The sequence below is a fragment of the Amblyomma mixtum genome, chromosome 3, assembly GCF_055824585.1.
Source record: "Amblyomma mixtum isolate Tamu chromosome 3, ASM5582458v1, whole genome shotgun sequence".
Taxonomy (NCBI): domain Eukaryota; kingdom Metazoa; phylum Arthropoda; class Arachnida; order Ixodida; family Ixodidae; genus Amblyomma; species Amblyomma mixtum.
This window is the reverse complement of record NC_143014.1, coordinates 178,484,143-178,506,086: the sequence shown is the minus strand read 5'-3', so window position 1 is coordinate 178,506,086 and position 21,944 is coordinate 178,484,143. Positions and strand designations below refer to the sequence as shown.

Sequence of the window (21,944 nt, the reverse complement as noted above, 5' to 3'; positions counted from 1 at the left end):
CTTCGTGGACTTCTCCTTTTTGCTGGTTGAAAGGGAAAAAGAAAAACGACCGCGTTTGTAGCGAAGAGTCTGATTATGTGCCGCGCTGCAGAAGTGCTGTCTCAGCCCGGCCGAGCAAAGCGGGCTCAGTGGGCCACGCATCAAGCGAATTTCCCGGCGGCCTATGCCAGCCGCGCTCCGCCGAGGCGGTATTCTTCAAGAATTCATGTCTTCATTGAGCGCCTGCCTTCGGTGGTACCTCCTCGCTAGTCCGCCTGACGCGGCTGCGATATATTATTCGAGCGCCTCTTCCCTTCTCGGGATTCGGCTTGTCGCCGTCCCCTCGTGTTTGCATTTCCCTGGAAGCCCGCGAGAAGAAGCCAACTTCGCTTCCCGTTATATCGTTATCTCATGGAAATGAGAAGGATTTCTATTTGCCAGACACCATTCAGCGCGCGACGACGTTAATGGCCGGTAGAAAAGCATAAAAATTAAGTGTGGCTGTAACAGGTCTGTTGTAGCGTTACGTCTGGAACGCGAAACGTGCGTACTCATTGAGAGAAATTAGACACTTCATAAGACTCTCACTTTTTAATTAAGAAATGGCTTGGAACGTCAACACGCTTGAAACAGCACAACAACACGCGCAAGAACGGAGCACGCGCAAGAATTCCGACAGCACGCGCAAGAATGGAGGCCTGTGTGTGGGCCATCCTTTGTGTACAAACACGAAAGTCAGACGTCATTGCAAACATCGCACTTGGTTCCTGGTTTCTTTCCGCTCGGCTGTTGGCGCAGCCTGGAACTGGAACAGCCCGCTCTCTCCTGGAAAGCTCCCACTTTCGCTGGTGCTTAGCTTTCGTTTTCACTTTGTTGCGTAATCGGGCCATTGCAGTTCACACGAAACGACAGCGCGGATGTCATTTTGTACGGCCCAACTATCTAGCAGTTGTTGGTTGCTATCGGAAGCGGTTGTACGAGCTGTATATTTTTGTGGGAATAAATGAAAGCTATGCTTGTTCGTTCACAGAGAGATAATAACGTTCCTGACGGTATTTGCTCTAAATTCGTCAGTGCAAAGGACGAAATTGCTCGCAAGGAATGCAACAGAATCGAGGTCAAAAAAACATTCCAACTAAATGTCAATGGAACCCGAGCAGAGCCCGCGGCGTCTATCTGCGCGTTTCATAGTTACTGAATTATCGACGAATTCGTCATCCACCGGTGTGAACTGTATCAACGGTAAAGTGCTGAAAAATCGTAAACATGTGTGTAGTCTGTTTTTATCACTCATTTTCCAGGAATCGCTCAAACACCGGTTCAATTCCACATGACTGGAAAGTGGGCAAGATCATCCCAGTCTTCAAAAAAGGAAGCTGTTCATCACCTAGTAACTATCGCCCAATTTTGATAACAAGCGTCTCTTGTAAAATAATGGAACATACTTTATGCTGTCATATTGTTAATAAGGGAGTTAACTGACATCCACCTAAGCGCAGCCATACGGCTACAAAGGAAAGCTATACAGCTTTCTCAGAAACTTCGCAGTTAAAGAAAAATTCGTCCTGGTCCGGGGTTCAAACCCGGGACCACCGCTTCACCGGAGCAGTCGCTCTACCAATTGAGCTAACCGGGACGGCAAGCGTATGATAGGGCGAGAGCGAATTGATCATTAACTCGAAGTGGGAACAGTGTTGGTCAAATGTTTAGGGGAATCCCCCAAGGTGGAGTAGATTTGTAATAAGGGAGTAATTACTCATTGAGATCCACCCAAGCGCAGCCAAACTTCCTAACATCAGTAATTTTTTTTTATGTAAGTCAGCGCGGTTTTCACAAAAATCATTCTTGTGACACTCAACTTGCTCTTTTTCTGCACGACTTACATTTAAACCTAGATAGCAACACTCGACTGACAAAATATTTTTAGATTTCGAATAAAGCATTTGATAAGGTTCCCCACGGTCGTCTCTTGCTAAAGTTATTGCGTCTTAACATGCATCCGTGTGTTCTAAGCTGGATTTCAGGGTTTTTAACAAACCGTCAGCAGTGCTTGGGCCTCTCCTTTTCTTGATATACATTCATGACCTGCCTTATAACATTTCTTCCCATATCCGCCTCTTCGCCGACGATCGTATCGTTTATCGAGCAGTAACGAACCCCACCCGCAATTTTGCATTGCAAAATGACCTCACTCGCATACACGATAGATGTAACACTTGGCTCATGACACTTAATGTCTCAAAACTCTCTTCATGCCCATCCACCGTAGTCGTAAGTACGTTGTGGCTGATTATAACATTTATAGCATCCAAATTGCAAAACATGAATCATTTAAATATCTCAGCTTTTCTCCCAATTAAACAACTTGCTTTCCAAATGTTTGTGCGACACACGTTGAAGTATGCGAATGCTATTTTTGACCCACACCACAGTAACCTTACTAACGCCCTCGAGTCGTTTCAGAATCGCGCAACTCGATTGATTTTGTAGAATTATTCGCACGACTCCAGCATATCAGCAGTAAAAGATCTAATAAACTTACTTAGCCTCACTAGCCTCACTAGCCTCACGCCGTTGGATAGCGTGTCTTAGCTTTTTTCATAAATTGTTTCATTCTTCGCCTTCTGATAACCAGTACATAAAAAGAGACGACCGCATCGCCCGCTCCAGCCACCGTAATGCAGTGTATCCCCCACATGCTCATACTACAACTTTTCAGCAGTCATTATTCTTGCGCACAGCACGAGACTGGAATTGCCTCCCCACCGAGGTTGCCACCATTATCGGCCCAGTAACATCCAAGCGGCTCATCGATAACAATTCGTCGTGATTTTATTGAATTTTTCTGCCTTGTAACTCCCACTCCCTCATGTAATGCCTCAACATCAGACTCTTGCGGGATCAAATAAACAAACAATAAGCAATCTTCTCCCTTCGCAGTATAAAAGCTGTCTGCAAGTGTGAGTGCAAGCGTTGAAAGGTTACCATGCCTGGGCGGAACTTTTCGTGAATATATTTCTGTCTTTGTGAGGCTGCACAAGTTGTGCTGTAACCTGAATGCCCGGTCTCTGTTCATCCCGTGTGCATCCGTCTCAAAAGTAGCCATACCTGCGGACAGGCCTTGGATCTCCCCCAGAGCACACGCCACGCAAATGTGGTACTGACGACCATCGCGGCACTTGGCCTGACACTTTGCCGCCAAACACGTGGCGTAGCACAATGGAAATTATTTGTTTTTATTTTCTGGCCAATTAGCCACATTTTTCGGTGGGGTGTACAAACAATTTGCGGGGAAAGTTAGCGTAATGAACAGGTTTCAACACAACGCTTCAAGTAAGCCTAGGCGCAGAAGTTGAAAAGGAAAACTGGGAGCGGCGGCTACGAACATTTAAATTTTAGAAAGAGACAAATGCTGCGGTGACTTTGCTAAATAGCGGGACTGGGCCTAATCAAACCTGAGCCTTAGGTGCGTGTCTCGGGAAGTTGCCGTGTAAAAGTCGGAGGCTGCTTAAACATTCTTCGTAAATTTCGTTTTTATCGGAATTCTACTTTGGGCTCAAATTTGTTCCATGAAATCGACAGCGATGTATTATTTTGCTTCTCTGGGCACATACTGTTATGCTTTAGCTATACGGCATTCGACACTGCTAAACACCGTCTTTGCACTGAAATATACAATGATATATACTTTAGAAGCACTGTGTTAGGCAAAAAGAGAAGAAAAGAAAGTGCAGCGTCTATATCTAAATTCGTCGCAGTTGCAGAACTCTGTTCAGCAAAAAAAAAAAAAACAAAAAAAAAACAATAAGAGAAAGCCACGAAGCAGTCGCAACCATTAGGAAACGAATTCACGATTGTAATATTGCTGGAAAATTGCATGCCTTTTGCGCGAGCAAACTTCTGCCATTAATCGTCGTTTCGTGGCCGTAAAAGGACTTGAAACCTTAAGAAGCGCTCTGTTCTATCGTTTAGCGCGATACGTCGATGCTCCAAAATGCCGAAAAAGCGCTCGACATTGCGGAATCTTCGTGTCATTGTCTGAAACTGAACAAACGATCGAAGAGAAGAAACATCTGTGTGAAATTCTGTGTCGGGAGAGAATCATTTCCCTGTCGCGCTCTGCAACAGCGGTGAGGTAAGGCTGCGATCGTTTATCTTGCTCGGCGCAGGTGTCCTTGAGAAGCAGAACCATTTACCTGTGTCGCTATATTGCTATTTGTTTAAAAGAATCGAAGTTACGACTTTGTAAGGGGGAAGAAAGAACATTAGGTGTTACACGATCGAGATAAGCGACAGTGCCAAAACCACAAAAACTGTCGCCAGTGCTGAATGAAAGTTGCCGTACGACGTGCGCGGTTCCTCGCAACGCGCATCCGGATAAGCATTGGTAGCAGCGTGGCATTCAACGGCTGATAAGAGAAATGCACCCCCAATACACACGCGTTAGTGCGCGGTGTACAGATATATACCCCAGACACATAGTGGGACAGATATAGAATCGTTTCAGAGATTCAGACAAAAAAATAAACACTGTTGTTGTTGCCTCAGTTTAAATTTTGTAGGCTGTGGAAGTGATGCTGCCTTGCAAGTACACTTAAGTGTAGGCGAGCGCAAATGACGAAATTCTCCGAGCAGTTGGGTTATTTCATCCCACTGCAGAATCCACTGCTTCAAGCCTTCTATGGCACATGCGGTGCTCAAGAGAGTAGACTTCTTGACAATCAGAAAGAGGCTGGCGTTCCAGTAGGATTGTGCAATTGAGTGCCGACGAATTATATTGCATTACTCCATCAGTGAAAGTACTTGTCCTAGTTAACGCGTTGGGGAGGGCTGCTCATTTTGTGCTCTGTATCCATTAAGGTATGAGATGTTTCTCCGTCGTCGGGCTTTCTTTAATGTCCGCTGCGCCGAGAAGTGAAAAGGAGGAACGGAGGAGAACGGAGACGGTGGAATAGAAATTTGTCGCTTCGTCTTTTTTTTCTTCTTTCAGATAGGGCCGTCCGTCGCGTGAGCTGTAATATTTCGGACTTGCCCTTCGACAACGCCTCGACGAAGTATGTGTTACTGCATGCCTGTTGGTCGAAAGAGCGAATCAAAGGATTGTACAGAAGCCCCCGGGGCGACGGCAATTCAGTGCACACAGTATAGACCGGCGTTTAGATCGGCCCTTTATTATCACCTTAGTATAGAGCTTATGTGTGCTGGTTTCTTTGGGGGCCTATGGCAGGCCATTTAAGTGACTTAAGCACCGGAGCCGAATTTTATTGCAAAATTTAAAAAGGATATGGTCAGACGAAATATAAGAAGATGAAAGTAATCTTGAAACTCTTCAGCGATTAGGAGTTTGATCATTGCTTGCAATAGAGGACGCCAAGGGAGAATTTATCGCAAGCGTTACGCTCTCGGGATCGTAGCTAACTATCGTAACCGTTTTCTTCTTCGTGCATGTGACTTTAGGAGTGCCAGTGCGACGTTACGGTTTACGGCGTTAATGTATTATTCCTAGGAAATCCGCCTGAAAGAAAACTGTCTATACGTACGAGCTCACGAAGAAAAAACGGTTCGTCGTTCAGGCCTGTCTGCAAAACAAGGTGGCGGGTTTTACTACTGTGAACACCGCAGCAAATCATGGCGCCCGCAATGTCTCTGGCATCGTTTCTGGGCTCGTAAAAGAAAAAAAAAGGAGAAACGTCAATGAAAACATTATCCGGTGATCTGCAGAGGCGATTCAGTTGCCAGCGAGCCTATATAGCTGCTGCTGAAACGATTTCGGGCTCTGGAATGAGGAGGGTCGATAAGAAGCGTATTGTAGGTGCTCGTAAACGGCCCAATGCTCGCACAGCTTCAAAGGCCCATCATTTCGTTGAAAGATATCAGTAGTTCGGGAAACACGTGGAGAGCAAGCGCTTACAGCCCGCGGAGACGCTGGTAACATGAAGGTAGGCTGCGATTAAAAAGAAACCATTAAAATGCTGGTCTGCCCGAGACAAACGGAACTCACGAGAAAGCGTTAAAAAATAAAGTGTAGGATGGCATTCTAGGTTTACCGGTGGTCGTTAAAAGACGCGTGAAAAATATTAGCGCGCTATCGGTGAGACGTTCAGTGGCCCAGCAATGACCGCACGCCCAAAAAGGCGCGCGTCCTTCGACTGAAAAGTGCGCGAAACGAACGGCCTGCGGAAGCAGCATTTATTGGGATACACTGCAAAACATATTCAGCAATAAAACTGACGAGCAAGAACAATCATATCACTTGCTCTCTCCTCCGGCGTTCTTTCGAGTTTTGCTATTCGTCCACTGAGCGAGCGCACGCATCTTAATTTGATCAGAACCAAACATGATAGGAATGGCAACACTGTAATGAAATTAGAGCGTAGTGAAATCACAGCAATGAAGTTATTTATTTAAATACCGAATGCCAGAGCCATTTGCAGAGAGGCAGCGCAGTGAAGCAACTAGTTTCAGGGAGCAGTTTTAGGCGAAATCATTCCCTACTTTTGTGTTTGGTTTTTGTGGTATCTGGCTTTGAGTAAGTGTAATTCCGCTGTGGCAGCATGAAGACAGAAGAAACGCGAACCGAAAAGATTGCGCCTTCAATGAGGAAAAGGTACATGCATACATTAGAGAAGACGGCTGTTAGTAATGGCTCGCTGGCAACGGCCGGGGGGCGTGCAGTCGGCTTCTGCGTTGAAAATTATTCAAAACTTTTCTCTGTGCTCGCCTCGAAAGCAGAGTGCTGTGCTGATGGCTAATTATGCTTTATTTGCACCTTTAATTATAATGGGGGGGGGGGGGGGATAATGCTTGCTGTCTCTCTCTTTTATTTTCTTTACGTTAAATGTTGGGCTACGATTGTTTCCCGGGAAAGCGAAGATTATCTGAGGCCAAACGGGCTGAAAAACCAGGGTGTTATCGGGACTTAGCATGAGACTATGCATATCATGCGTGTTGCGAGAAAAAAGGAAGAAAACAAAAAGAAAAACGACTACGTGGACATATTACATTCATGCCCTGAGGGTGCTATTTGTGAATTTTCCGCTTTAATCACTTCGCTGTATATCTGAAAGGCGGAAATCAGCTTCTGAGTCGAGATATACCGCACCTTGCTCTCCATGGTTGAGCGGCAACCTTCTGAATTCCCACCAAAAAAGCATAACCTGTATTAAAAAATCGAAAAAAAAAGATCATTTAATGCAGCGTTAAAATCTCGGTATATAAACATACTATGGAGCTCTGAAAGCTCGGGAAACAAGCATTCTAGCATACTTACTTCCGCATTAAAATCAGTTAAGAGGCAGTATTTTAAAACGCAAATAGAAATGACTGAATGGGTCAAAGCTGGAATGTAAGCTTGTTAACGAGTTTCTCAACAACGTTCACGTTACTGCCACCATATCATTCATTAGTCATAACAGCGTGGTTTTACCTATCCTGCAGACGTCGATAACGCATTTAGTGACTCTTTTGACCATATTTAAATCCAATTAGCTTCACCGCAGGATGTAATTTGTCCACCTCGGTGCCAAGATTCATTTTTCATTAATTCTTAATGCCCTCAAGAAATTTTAACCGTTAGAGCCAATCTAAAGAAAACGGGCCCTGGTTTCCATGGCATACACTCCTTTCAAATTAAACTGGTTAATAATTAAGTGTGTGATGTGCCCTGTCATGTATTTAATCTTGTTTTCACAACTGGTGTTTTTCCTCAAGTATTAAAACAAGCAAAAGCAATACATATATTTAAAAAGGCGCTATTAATATATTGCCGCTTATAGGCCTATCTCGTTTCTACCCTTTCAAAGCAACATGCATGAGGAGCTGCTTGTATTCAGAATTGGTGAGTTTTATAATAAGCATAACATATTTTCATCCGAGCAGTTCAGTTTCAGACGCGGTCTATCTGCCGACATTGCCATAGCATGCTTTATAGATTAGATCGGCAACTGACTCAGGTAAGTTTACCGGGGCTGTCTGTTCACTTTAAAAAAGGCGTTTCAGAGTATAAATCACGACGTCTTATTTGCTGAGCCCGAAAACTACGGTAAAAACTTGATTTTATTAGTTTCACTAAAAAGTTATTCATCTGATTGGACCTAAGCTATTTCAATTAAAAATATTCCTTCTCATATCAAAACAATTCAAATGGATGTTCCTTAAGGAACGATTTAGGTACCCTCTTATATTTAACGTATATAAATGACCTCACTTTATCGATACAACCATGCAATAGCGTTCTATGCGCCGACGATACCGCGCTGTTTACTTCAAGTCGTTCCCTTGATTGTTTGGTTAATTCGGTTTCTTGAAAACTGCTGCGAAGCAGACTCTGACTTCTTTTGTGGTATGTTGGTCATCCCACAAGCATGTTCCTGGCACACTTTTCCTTCTCACGGCATCGCTCGACATGGGACCGACCGATTGCGTTGTATATTTAGGATTACATCTCGATCCCAATCTCAGACTGACCTGTAATATTTTCTATATTTGTAAGAAGGTCACATATGGCATTAAAGCCCTGCTTCGGGCTCACCGTTATTCCGACTACCAGACTCGAGTCTACTATATTACTCTTTTATACACATCCACATAACTTGCTGTATGTCGTTATGGGGTCGCTCATACACATCGCATCTTTAGCCATTCATTCCAATTCAAAGATGCTCTATTCAAGTTGTTACGTTTCCCCATTGCACCGCCCCATCATGGCCGCTTTTCGCTCGTACTAGCATTCTGCCTCTCGAGATGACCTGTATGTTTTCGTTCACTTGTGTATTGTTTCGGATATTTAATAGACAAGTTCATGCGGAAACAATTACTGAGCTTAACATCACAAATAGGAATAACACGCGATTTTTGCTTAAAAGTAACCTGCTCCTTCCAGCCATTACTTTGACAAATTGCGGTAAACGGGTGTTGGTTTTTAATAATATATCTATTTAGAATAATCAGTTATGAAATAAAAGCTTGGAATTATTTATTTAGGTTCAAACGACAACTTAGGAATACTTCTTTTCTGGCATACTGTGCGATGACAGTGCACGTTAGATGGTCGAAATTTCCGGAGCCCTCCACTACGGCGTCTCTCATAGCCTTAGTCGCTTTGGGACGTTAAACTCCCATAAACCAAAACCAATATATTTATTAATAACGATAATTTGCGCATTTGCAATGTCATTGCAGGGCCGCGTTTATCAATGCTGATACCACGCGGCGCGGGCCGAGAGTCGAAAACAACGCGCCAGTGAGGAATGAGAGCGGGCAAAAAACTGCGACAGGCTCGAACCCTGTGCGCAAGAGTAGAGCAGAGGAGAAGGAGACCGAGGAGATTTTCTAGATGTCGGTGGTCTGCTTGCAACACAAAAATGTGTGCGCACTGTTTCACCGATCTGAATCTAATCTACTTGACGACTGCAATAAGTGCGGAATGTGGGCCGACATTAGTGTGACCACGAAGTACGGTCATGGCAGCGGAAAGAAAGGAAAGTTCCGGATTACACCTGCATATGGCACAGCTTGCGGAGGTAGCTGAGCGTGCATTGCGAAACAAGGACGCTTCCTCGATCGACTTCTCTCCGCATTGTGCAATCTTGCGAGCAGACAATTATTTTGGAGACGGTGAAATCAGAGCTCCGAGAAGCCTTGCTTGGGGGAGATTCGCGCTATTGCGTAACGTATACAAGCTCAACAGCTGTGGGTTTCGCAGTGCAATCGACGTAGAAGTGAGAGGAAAGTGTGCAGCATTTGGCTGTTGGGACTGAGCTGCGGTGCACATGGGACGCCGTCATAAGGTCTACGCATTAGCATCGCAGAGTTCATCATTAAACGGAGGGTTACATATGTTGCGGCTGCCGCTGATGCGGATCAGCACATCTGGGGTGGCCGCGAAGCTTACTTCATTGCGAATAATATTTTGGTCATCACTCCATGGTGAAAAATGCAGCTGTTAACGCCATTAAATTTGCACGATCGTTCCGGCGTTTGACACCGACGTTGTAGACGCAGACGCTAACGTTTCGCCTTTTTTTTTTCGTTGTTCTCATAATAGCGTCCACCCCGACACTGGGAAGATTGATGGAGGGCGCTACAATTTGGCACGCTTAGTTTCAGAGCGAATTGCGCCGGACTTTTTCTAATGCCACAACATAAGAGCTGTCGTCGCACCAAAACCTGCTAGATGTCAGGAAATCCTCTGATTGTTCCAGCTAATGATCAGGTCACAGGTGTCACGTGACCTCCCAGGACCAATCACAGCGCGCCGCCAGATTTCAAAATACATCGTCACCGGAGGAGCTGACAGGCTGCGACAGTATCGACATCACTACACCAAAACTCCTCCACCGGATGTCAGGAAATTCCTTGACATATTGAGACAGCGATGATGTCACAGGTGTCATGTGATCTCCAAGGACCAATCACAGCGCGCAGCTAAATTTGAAAATCCATTGCCAGCGCAGAAGCTCGGAGGCTGCGACACAATCGACATCACTACCAAAGATGGCAAGCGCAATAAATAAATAAATAAATAAATAAATAAATAAATAAATAAATAAATAAATAAATAAATAAATAAATAAATAAATAAATAAATAAATAAATAAATAAATAAATAAATAAATAAATAAATAAATAAATAAATAAATAAATAAATAAATAAATACTTTATAACCTCGAGCGGTATTCGAACTGTCCTCCCAGTTTCTCCCCAGTCTCTCGCGCTGTGCACTGGATGTCGTCGTATTCATCAACGACCATCCGTGAGCAATGGAACCAGAACACACAGCTATCGCATTGCCCTCTTAGGTGAATTAAGCAAGCGGCCCCATAATTTTTAAAGTAACCGAAAATTAATATTTTCGCGAATGTGCTGGCTTACTGGAGCCACTGCTGTTTGCCTTCCACTGCCTTTCATGGAGGGCTCCGAATGGCTAGTGAAAGCAGAATTTCAGCACCGAGAGAGAACCATAAGTTGCTAGTGTCTGCAGTGTCTGTTTGCCTGTTCTTTAAAGTTCGCGCGCACGCGCGCGCGCACACGCGCACACACACACACATGCACACACACACACACGCGCGCGCGCGTGCGCTCACACACACGCACACGCACACACACACGCACACACGCACGCACACGCACACGCGCACACGCACGCACACGCGCACACGCGTACACGCGCACACGCGCACGCACGCACACACGCACACACGCACGCGCACACGCACACACACACACACGCACGCGCACGCGCACACACGCACACACGCACACACGCACACCCACACACACACACGCACACACGCACACACGCACACCCACACACACACACACACACACGCACACGCACGCACACACGCACACACACACACACACACACACGCGCACGCGCACACACACACGCACACGCGCAAACACACACGCACGCGCACGCACGCACGCACGCACACACGCACACACCCACACACACACAGACACACACACGAACACGCACACACCCACACACACACACGCACGCACACGCACACGCACACGCACACGCACACACACACACACACACACACACGCACGCACGCACACACACACACACGCACGCACGCACGCGCACGCACACGCGCACACACACACATACACACACACACACACACACACACACACAGACACAGACACAGACACACAACTGTGTTCAAACAGAACAAATTTTTTATTGAAGTGCAATTGCAAACAGCATGTTAGCTCTTAAATACCGTTTTAAAGAGGACGTTGATGAAAGTATGAGGCAGGGATTTTGAAAACTTTACATAGTGAATGCTAACAAAATGGCCATAATGGACGTAGCAGCGATGGACAGCATATCGTGACTGATGGGCTCGCGAGGCCATCAGGCGGCTAAAAAGGAGATTTCGAAAGCGGTACAGCGGTACGCTAGCCATTCTGCAGCAAGGAAGGAGATTCGGAAGATCCGTGCGCAGTGAAGTTGAAGTAAATCTGGAGAAGTAGAGGCTGTCTCAACGACTCCTCCGTCTTAGTCATCATGCTGTGCGCGCGGAGACACATCGCACTGAAAAGCGCATGCCGTGAGTCATGATAAGTGCGCCTAGCAACAGCGGAAACTTACGTAATTGTGGAGTCTAATCGCATCTGGTTGGAGGACGCCACGGCGTCGTTGGAGTTCGTCCCCAGTGCAATTTGTGTTTGGATGCATTTCGTTTCTTTAGTTGCTGGTTTGGCGTAATATCTTAACTCTCCCGCTGCTAAACTTGGATTTGGCGCTGGCCGTTTTCAGAAACGTCAGAGTGAAATCACTTTGGTCCTTCTTTCGATAGCGTTATCGTTTTGCTTTACGGTTCCGGTCGTTTATGTCCTTTCCTGATTGCCCCCCCCCCCCCCTCTCCCGCCACCCTTGAAACTCTAGTGCAATATCTCAAAGGGAAAACTTCTTTACACCTGATTTAAAATTTTTACGAGCTCTTTTTCTCGCGAAAAGAAAAAAAAATGTCATCGCTGCTCCACATAACCTCCTCTCGTAGCAATAAAAGCTCAGTATCTGCTGTCGGTGAAAATCAATCAAAAGGAACAAGGAAATACGAACCAAAGTGGTTGAGATGAACGACGTAGTAGATCGGTTTTATCTTCAAATATTTTGCTGGGATGCCACGCGCGTCAGAAAATATACTGAACTCCGAGAAAACACGCATTGTGAAAAATAGGCCATTTGGGCTCGTTTATTGGAAATGCGGGATCACTCGGGAGGCTAATTGTTGGAACGGTCACAAGTGAAGGTAGAGAAATGCGATGAACTGCAACATAGCTCTGCACCTTCGTCTCATGCCGACCTTCTATTTCGAACCCTCCGTAGAGGTTCTGTGCTGCCAAAGCCGGTTGTGATAGTTTTCCTGAAATATAGGCCAACGAAACACTCTCATGTTAGGTTATATCTGACCTGGCCTTACATAAGGTGAGCACCGCCGCGAGACCACTCCGGCGATGAAAGCTGCACCAAATTTTCTAGGCTTGCCATCTATTACGTTAGCCGTGCTACGAATCAGATGCTAATATGGGTTCGCTGCAGTGAATTCATCTAAATTCATTTTTATTTCACTTTTTCATTGGCAGCATTAAGAGTTACCGAAAAAGTTGACGCTTTTCGGAAATGAAATCAAAGAAACAGAAATGCGTGTCACATGTGTCGCTATTGCTACCTCAGGTTTAACTCGATCTTGCTGCTCAGTTTCTACAGAGAGTCTTGATTTTTATGCGGGTTCTATTTGTTGCAAGGTCCAATCTTAGACGGAATAATCCCGCCTGGGGGGGGGGGGGGGGCTAGGCAGGGAGGGGGTAGCATTTTGAGTCGAATGTAGTGCGAGTGACTCAGTGGTGCGTGGAGAGGCCCACTCTGAGTTATAGACGGTTTCCGCAGCCGTCACCCCTCTTTCTCTTGATCGGTGGTACGAGCTTTGCGTAACCTTATTTAGCGAACGGTTGGTTAAGGCACTATGCTGTGCGACCACGCACAAATTCACGTGCCTGTCTTACGGCGCCCAAGCAATTTCGCCCCAAAGAAGCCTCTACACTGTTCGACACTGTTGGCGCGTGAGCGGACGCAGGCGTGAGCACATCAGGTGCTTCCTCTACGGTCGTATGCCGGGGAGACCAGGGGGCTCCGGTGTTAAAGGGGGCCCGGTGTTAAAGGGACCAACCAAAAAAAAAAGAAAAAGAAAGGAACAACAGACGTAATGCTGGTCTCCTAACGACGGAGTGGCGTGAAGACAGGCGCCGTTTCGGGTCAGATTAACGGACAGAGGCAATTGGGAAACAGACACCGGATTCACTGCAGCCGCGAAGGCACGTGGCGCAACGCCTTCTTCGCGTGCGATCCCCGAGAAATGCGATCGCGGCATCGCAGGAAGCTGCCACTGTTAGCAGCTTAGTCGCTGTTCTCGCGGCAGTTGCTGTCCGTAGGTTTTACTGCTCGTATTCAACCACGTAAACCGTGCCGCAGATTACGAGGCAAACTAAGCGACGGTACAAAGAGAACCAAATATATATTTGCAAGATTGAGCCTTTCAGCAGTCAGGCCAGTTTAAAAACAGACAATTTTGGCCTTTCGACAAGCACGTGTGGTACAGCGCTCACTGAGTTGGTGGTTTACTGCTGAGCGGTTGCTTATCTGTTATAACGGAAGCAGATAACTATATTGAACATAGTTCATCTGATACAGCTCAGAATCCGCAAAGCAGGAGGCGCAGCTGAAGAAGTCGTTCGAGTGCATTAGTTTTTTTTTGTCTTCCTTATAAGCACAATTAGCTTACTGTTGCCGAAAAATTTTCTGGCACACGTAACGTAACATGGCTGTATTTGAATAACTCGTACACGTAAGCGAGAGTTAACGATATATGTATGTACTCACCTCTGTCCAGTCCACCAACAACTAGCTTCAGACGTGCACGCCGAGAATGCACGCGGAAAATCTTTGATCTTCATATGGCAGCTCTTCGTCGTCATTATGAGGTCAGCGTAATGCCCGAAATGTTTATTTCACCGCCACTCAAGCCTCTTTGGGCTTTCGCAACTGAAAACGACAGCAGACATGTGCATTCCCCTGGCATTGCGACTAGAGAGCGTTTTCGCGAACAGACTGGCATCGCCTAAATCATTTATTTTTCATTTAGTACGCAGGCATGCAAGGCAGAGTTCGCATAGAGCGCCATGAAAGGCTTCCGGCCCTGTTTAAAAGCAGGCATCCGGCAGCCTTTCGGATAGCGGTGTTTCAGTCTCAGTTTAACATTGACGTCATACTCACTTGAAAACCGGACGCGCGCTTTATCCAGCTTCTAATGAAAGCCTGCCGGAAGTCTGCGCCAGTACATGTATACATGTAACTGCAAAGGAAATAGAACTTGGTCTAATGGCTTGGCGGCAGTCCGGCGCGCTGCAGCGGTACTCATTAGGCATCTAGGCTTAGGGGCGTCTGGTATAGCGTGAGGCTTCAAGAAATGCAGGGAATTCTCTGAAAACGTGACTGAAAGACGCGTGTCGGAGAGGTCTTTCTCACTTTGTAAATGTACGCCAAAATTCCCTGTCGCAACAACGGGAAGACGCTGTAAAAGAGAAAGCGAAATATTTAGTTTAATCCAACGACTCAGATCCTAGCTACGGTTTTAACACGCGGCGGTGGACCGTTTGACCGTTGGCGTCATTTGCTTTGCAGAAGTGTCTGCTAGCTTTGGTTGCAGCGTGCATGCTATGCGTGCCACTAATTTTTACCACCGAAGTGTCTGAAGAAAGGTCGGCGAAGCGTTGTAACTCATCCAGAAGTAATCTGTATCGGTAGATTGTCAGGCTGGGTGGAGCAAGTCGTTTGTTATAACCACCCTAGGAAATGTGCGGTATGGGCGTTACGATTTCAGATGTTTATTTATTTACTTACTACAAAGTCCCAGAACTCTGCAGAAAAACGAGGTTATAACAAAATACACACATACAGCAAGTAAAGTTCAGGTAACAGTGGGATGAAAAAAAAGAAATGAAAATGCATAAGCTGGTCGTTACAAAAGGCAAGATCAGTTACGTCCGGAAGATATTATAGCAAGTTATCTGTGGTTAAAAACGTTAGTAACGCTGCTTGAAAAGGCGACGAATTGATGTGGCTGATCATACTTGATCGTAATGCATTCCATTCATTTATTGCCGAAACTCGTGGCAAGTTGACATGGCACCCAGGTGAACAATGCTGCTCAGAGTAGGTGTGATTAGTGGCGAATGGCTGGACACTTCAGTAATATATGAAAAAGTAACAATCACTCAATCTTTCTCCGTGCGGCATGTGCTACAATGCAGATAGCCTTTGATGACGTAAGGCAACGGATGAATATGGCTGTTTTATCTTGTACTGCCTCAAGTTTTTAGTAAGTATCGCTTGGTAGACCGCGTTAGTGAAGGCCTATTGAAAAGATTATGTGATTTGCGTAGTGTAAACGTGCTGCCTTGTTTCAGCCTCTGTCCTCATACTGTTCAAGTGTGTGACTGGGAGGCGCTTCACATTTTTCATGCGTGCATTAAACTTTTTCGCCTTCCGAGAGCTGAATTATTTTGGAGTATAGTTTTCAGGTCTTAGCTACAAATGAATTTGGACGGTTTACGTTAAAAGCAGTACGAAAACTCGGGAAAGATGCTTTTGGTCCGCGGCTGAATAAAATATAAAAAATTCGCCTTTCGTGGTCTCTTTTTCAGATACCGACAATTTTTCAGGCTCGGTTGCCAAAATCGTAGACAAGAATACTAATAGCATTGCTTTCGAGTCACTGACGGCGTGCCTGTGAAGATCCACTGCGAAGCCTAGCCCTTGCATTTTACAAGCTGCGCACGGTCAGTACAAATGGATTTTTGCTCAGGCTCCATTTCAACGATGAGCGCTACTGCAGCGCTCTCACTCAAACAGCGCCTGCATATTGGGCACACCGTCGACTGTTTCCACGTCGCCATATATATTTTTTTATTTTTCAGATTGCTATGTCTGCGAAAAACAGAGCTAGGAAACAGAACCGATTTTCTCCAGCGAACCGTTTTGTAACGGATCCATTTTTCTCGCTCCATTTTTGATCACTTCAGTATGTTAGGAGCGGCTGGGCCATCTATTACGTTGCGCGCTGAGAAGCAATCCCTTATATTTGTTTTCTTCGCAACGACAACAGACGCAAACAGCGGGCAACAATTGTTCATAGTGCACAAGGGCAGCTACCATCGCAAATATTTTGCCACTCTCCCCGTCAATGGGAAAGCATATTCGCCTGCAATGCACAGAAGCCTCCATGCCACGCCGGGAAAACTGCTGCAACAGAGGCGACTAGAGAGAGAGACTTCATGGGATGCGACACTGCCTCTGCGCAAAGCGACTAGCTACATTACAATGCTCAGGGTGTCATCTTTGCAAGCACTGTGTTTACCGCGTAGTTCATTTTTCATTGCCACGAAGAAATAAAAGTCCCAAACATATATAGTATAATGGCTGCGGTATACGACAGTCCAGCCTAGACTGATAGTGGGTTGCACAGCTTTCAAGTCGTTTGGGGCTTAGTGACGCTGCGTTGCAAAAGAAATGTTTTGGGGAGAGTATGTCTGCCAAATGTCTTCGGTTCTCTTGGTGCTCATTTCATAATGAGACTTTCGCAGAACCGAACGGAAACATGTGACACCGACTGTAACGCTACACAGTTTTTCTGAAGTATGGCTTTGAAAATCTATCTGGCTTCAGTAAGGAACCAAGTTGCCTACCTTGTACCGTGTTACCGTTACCGAAATACCGGGAGCCCGCCCACCGTCAGTGCGTACGCGTTGATTGGTCGCGAGCGTCAGGCGTACTCGCAGTTGCCGGTGCGTGGCGCCATCTGATGCAAATAAGACGATCTGCGCATGCGCACTGACGGCGCGTGGGCTCCCCGTACTACGGTAACAACGGTACTAGGCTGTACGGTGTGCTAGATGTGTCTATTACTGTTGCGTGTGCACCTTGTTCCGCAACTGAAAGCGCATTTCTCGTGAATATGGATATTGACAATACGGTAGTGAACACTTTTTTTGCCATTTCATATACATGCACGTACTATCGCGCTCAATATGAGTTGCAACGCGCGGTCATCGACCGGGGCTCGTTCCGTGGTGTGCCTCCTCCAAACAGTCGCTCGTAATTCTGGGAGAAACTGCTGTTCCAGGAAACAACAGCACCCCCGCTCTGGAAAAAGTTTCTCCCAGAATTCCGAGCGACTGTTTGGAGGAGGCACACCACTGAACGAGCCCCGGTCGATGACCGCGCGTTGCAACTCATATTGAGCGCGATAGTACATGTCTGTAAATATGCAAGCACCCCGTATGGCTGTACGAAATATGTATTTCGTATGTAGGCACATGTATATCAGTTCTAGCATGCATGCACTCTTATGCCGGAGTTTGCCGAGTGCACAGAGTACTTATGGTGAACGGAGAGCTGATAGCTTAGCCAATGCCCGGCCCGCTCAGTCAACTAATCTGGCGCTTGTTTGATGAGCTGATAGCTTAGCCAGTAATGCATCAGTATAGGTTCTAAGAGGACAGAGGTTAATATGAGTATCAGAGGCTTATTTATCCGCCGCATTTTGGTAGCCTGGCGGGTGGAAATGTCAGAGAAGTGTAGGAGGGGCTTTTCTCATCGCGTACCTGCGAACGAGTATATGGATCGCTGATCCACCGAGGAAGAGAGCCTATATGACTTCGTGCATAAAACTCGGACGAAGATTGTCTACCGTAGATATGTCGGCTTGAATTATAACCGAGTGTATTAGTTCTGTCTTTTGTCGACGTTGCATTAAGCCTGTCATTCTCTCAGAATTTTTCATTACATTTCAGCCAAGAACGGATGCAGCCTTTCGCAATGATAGTTAGCAAGCATCAATCTTTATTGGTACTCAAAAAAAAAAAAATTAACTGTATGGTTGCTACGGTGCACAGTTGAATTCTCCTTACCACACACACAAAAAAAGAAAGAAAGAAGGAATGCATTGCAGGGAGCGGTACATCGACCCGCCGTGTGGCCTGTTATCTGTTTCTGAGGACGGCCGCTCTTTCTTTACTCTTGTGTCTTGCATTACAGCCTGAAAGCAAAGTCGGTATAGCGAAAGTATATAACAGATGCAGACATTTCACAATTCATGAATGGCCTGCGGTCTATAAGCGGCCAGATATTAGAAATATTAAAAATATATTAAATATTAACAATATCAAAGAGGGTCAAAAAGATTTACATTGTGCATGCTTTATGAAATACTTATTTCTCATGAAAGTCACTGCGTATGGTGAAAATATGTATCATATTATGAGAAAATTTTATGTCGATATTTTTCAAGCGGCAAGACGCAGCCTTCATTGCACTAATGCTCGTCTGCAACCATTGCAAAATGTGTTTTTGTCTTACTTCTGGAAGCATTGGATAATGGCCTGTTCGATATAAGTGGTTTGACGCAAAATGCACTTAAAGCTACACTATAATTTTTTGCTACTTAGCCTATATCGAGGACCATTAGGAAAAGAGAAAGAAAGAGTAGGGGGCTAACCGGGCGCAATGTGTGGTTGGTTAGCCTACCACTGGGAAGAGCTATTAAAAAGAACAAAAAAGCAGTGAGATTGGCACTGACGCGTCGTGTCGGCTAGCGCCCAGCAAAAGTTTAGACGAGATCCCTCCGTGGCTTTCGAAGAGATGCAAGGTATATGTTGGCTTTATATCAACTCCGTATGGCTAAATTTAGAGCGGAAGCCTTGCGTTTGGGGTGGCATCGCCGGAATTCTGCCCGGGTGGCATTAAAGGTTGGGTACATTGTACTAAGTCGAAAGAAAAGAGTCTTGATAGAATTACGCGCAGCAAAGTGTCTTCGGCTACGAGTTCCTGACGACCCTTTTTTAATTTTTTGCAGGTGACAAAAATGATGTTCATCGTGGTAGCCATCTTCGCCCTGTGCTGGTTGCCCTACCAGACGTACAACATCCTCACTGAGATCTACCCAGAGATCAATTCGTAAGTGCACATCTCAGCAACATATCTCGAGCTGTATTCGTAGCTGATTGCGTTTTAGGCTTCGTGCACTGTTGTAGACGGCTAGTGTGGCGTTTTTTTTTTTAATTTTATAGTGGCAGTTTCATGAGGGTCTTTCTCCGTGGCAAATGGCGCCGGCGTTGATGCGGCAAAGATATCGTTGTTAATTATTCGCTCCAGGAAAGAGGGAAAAACGTCGGTTTTCTGCTTGTATTTCGACTACGAGGGATCCCTGTATCGCTAACTGAGCACCAGTGTGCCCGGCTCTCTGCGTAACGACGAAGTCCTCGTGAAACATTGACAGGCTCGTTAATATTTTTGGGACTCCTGCCTAGCACAGTATTTCTTTCATCTAATGATTGGCTGTTCACAGGCCGCCGCCGAGAAACAGAGGAGTAAGTGACGTGAGGGTGTTCATTCGGTCACAGGTCTACTTGTCGACGATGACAGCCACTGGCATTGAGCACGTACAGACGAATTCTCCTTTGCTAAAACTTCGAGGATCCTTGTGCGCAAATATGTCACGTGAATAAGAGCACGACCGCGTATTCGCTATAAAGTCAAGCTTTGTTCAACGAGAGCTTTAAGAAACCGTTTCAACAGAGCTTAACATCGCAGCAAGGTGCATATGACGGCACACGCTGAAATGGAGCATGGGTGCGTAGTTGAAGAAAATTCTTGCCACGAGACTCAATGAACGTAGCATTAAACTAATGCGAGTAAAAACTTCTGGCCAGCAATTTTATAACTACCTCAACGTAATGCTGCTCAGCAGTAAAACAGGAGATCCGTTGTAGTTCATTGGCTATAGTGACTGGACGCTGAGTGAAAGAGCGTGGGATCAGTGTGCGTAATGACAGAGTTATTTGAATTAAATTTCTTGCAATAAAAAAGCCCGAAGCGTTCACTATACTGAAAGACATGCACGTTAGTGCTGGTTCCCGCTGTATGGGCGGTCAAATTAGATGTCTCATTCGTGCTCTTTGGTATCAGAAATGCGCGTATCAATATACAATATAAAGAAGACAGTAGTACAGTCCAAGCAGGCAGGCAGTTTTCGCGTTATGACATGCTTTTCACGAACTGTGTTCGTTGTTTCTTTTGAGAATTTCTCCCCGGTCTCTCTACATTCGTCTTTTTTGGAAGCAGCACACCCTGAATATAACAAAGTCATTCGATATCGGGGGGTCTGTCTCCATGAAACACCTATCAGTACGTTGATGTCACGCTTATTCCGTACACTATAAGCAGAAAGGAGTAAAAAGGGAGCAAGCTTTGCTCCAGCCTACTCCCTTTTCATTAAAGGGAGTGCGCTAGAGGACAACTGACTCCCATATAGGCACATTCGTGTTTAGAGTGCAGGTGTTTGTGGAGGTATTGTGTATAAAAGACGTATGCGTCTTCGGCCGCGTTGCGGGAGGTAATATGAAAATGCCAAACACGGAAAGCTGCTTCCCTCTGAGCGTTTCGCAGTGCAGTAATGGCACCTGACCTCGCAGCTAGGCCTGCTTGCAAGATCAGTTCGCTTGAAGCACGAACAGCGTATGACACAGTTCGTTTATTCTACTGAATCAGTCGCCGAGAGTTGTTTACGTGTTAACGTGCAGTACGCAAATTGGTATCTTCCAACCTGCTACCTCAGCGAAAATTTCCGGAAGCCCAATCCGTATGCGTGGAGAGTAATTCTGTTAATTTTTGTTTACGGGGAGCACAGAGGAAATAACTGTAAAAAAAACAAAAAAGATCGAATTCCCTCTTTCACGGCTCGGGAGAAATGCGAGCACCTTTCCGAACCGAGGAAAAAGGGGGTGGAGTTTGACGCCCAGCGCTAGCCGGTGTATGTTCAGCGTTGTGAATGATACAGAGCCACGAATTCAAATAACAACAACAATAGCAAATATATTTTCAGGAAAACACACACAGGCAAATCGAACGCGGCATTACATTAATCAAGGAAAACGAAGTGACGGCTGCTAACAAAGTACTATGCACTTGTATTTACACTCTGCCGCTGAAGTACATAGAGATTACACACACACAAGCGATCACAATTAAAGAACAAAAAAAGATGAATAAAAATGAAGCGAACAGTCCAAATGGAAGGGTAGTTGAAAACACGCATACGGTGACCGGGGGCGCAGCGACAGTCCATCCATCACGACACGCAGCGGTTCTCGAAGGCGGTGGTCCTTCCGGAACAGCAAGCGGATTGTCGAGGGAGATGCGTTGTCGCCGGAGCCTTGGAGTCCCGAGGGTGCTCGGTGGCGGTTCTACCCCCCCCCCCCCCCCCCCAAAAAAAAAAAAGCGGACTGAAGCGGGTAGCGAACGGGACTTCTTTTTATTGGCTTTTGTGGCGGCCGCTGGAGACCCTCGTGGATACTGTCTTTTGTTCACCAATAGCCTTACTTCTCAAAC

At 45.8% G+C, this 21,944-nt stretch overlaps 1 protein-coding gene across 1 annotated transcript in view; it reads left to right on the top strand.

The window, feature by feature from the left end:
* The window catches only part of LOC149352844 (tachykinin-like peptides receptor 99D), a 194,143-nt gene that overhangs the window by 155,353 nt on the left and 16,846 nt on the right, over positions 1-21,944 (top strand). Inside the window, exon 3 of the mRNA XM_089582048.1 lies at positions 19,411-19,511. Within this exon, the coding sequence (XP_089438174.1) occupies positions 19,411-19,511 (101 nt within the window). The remainder of the gene's footprint in view (positions 1-19,410; positions 19,512-21,944) is intronic.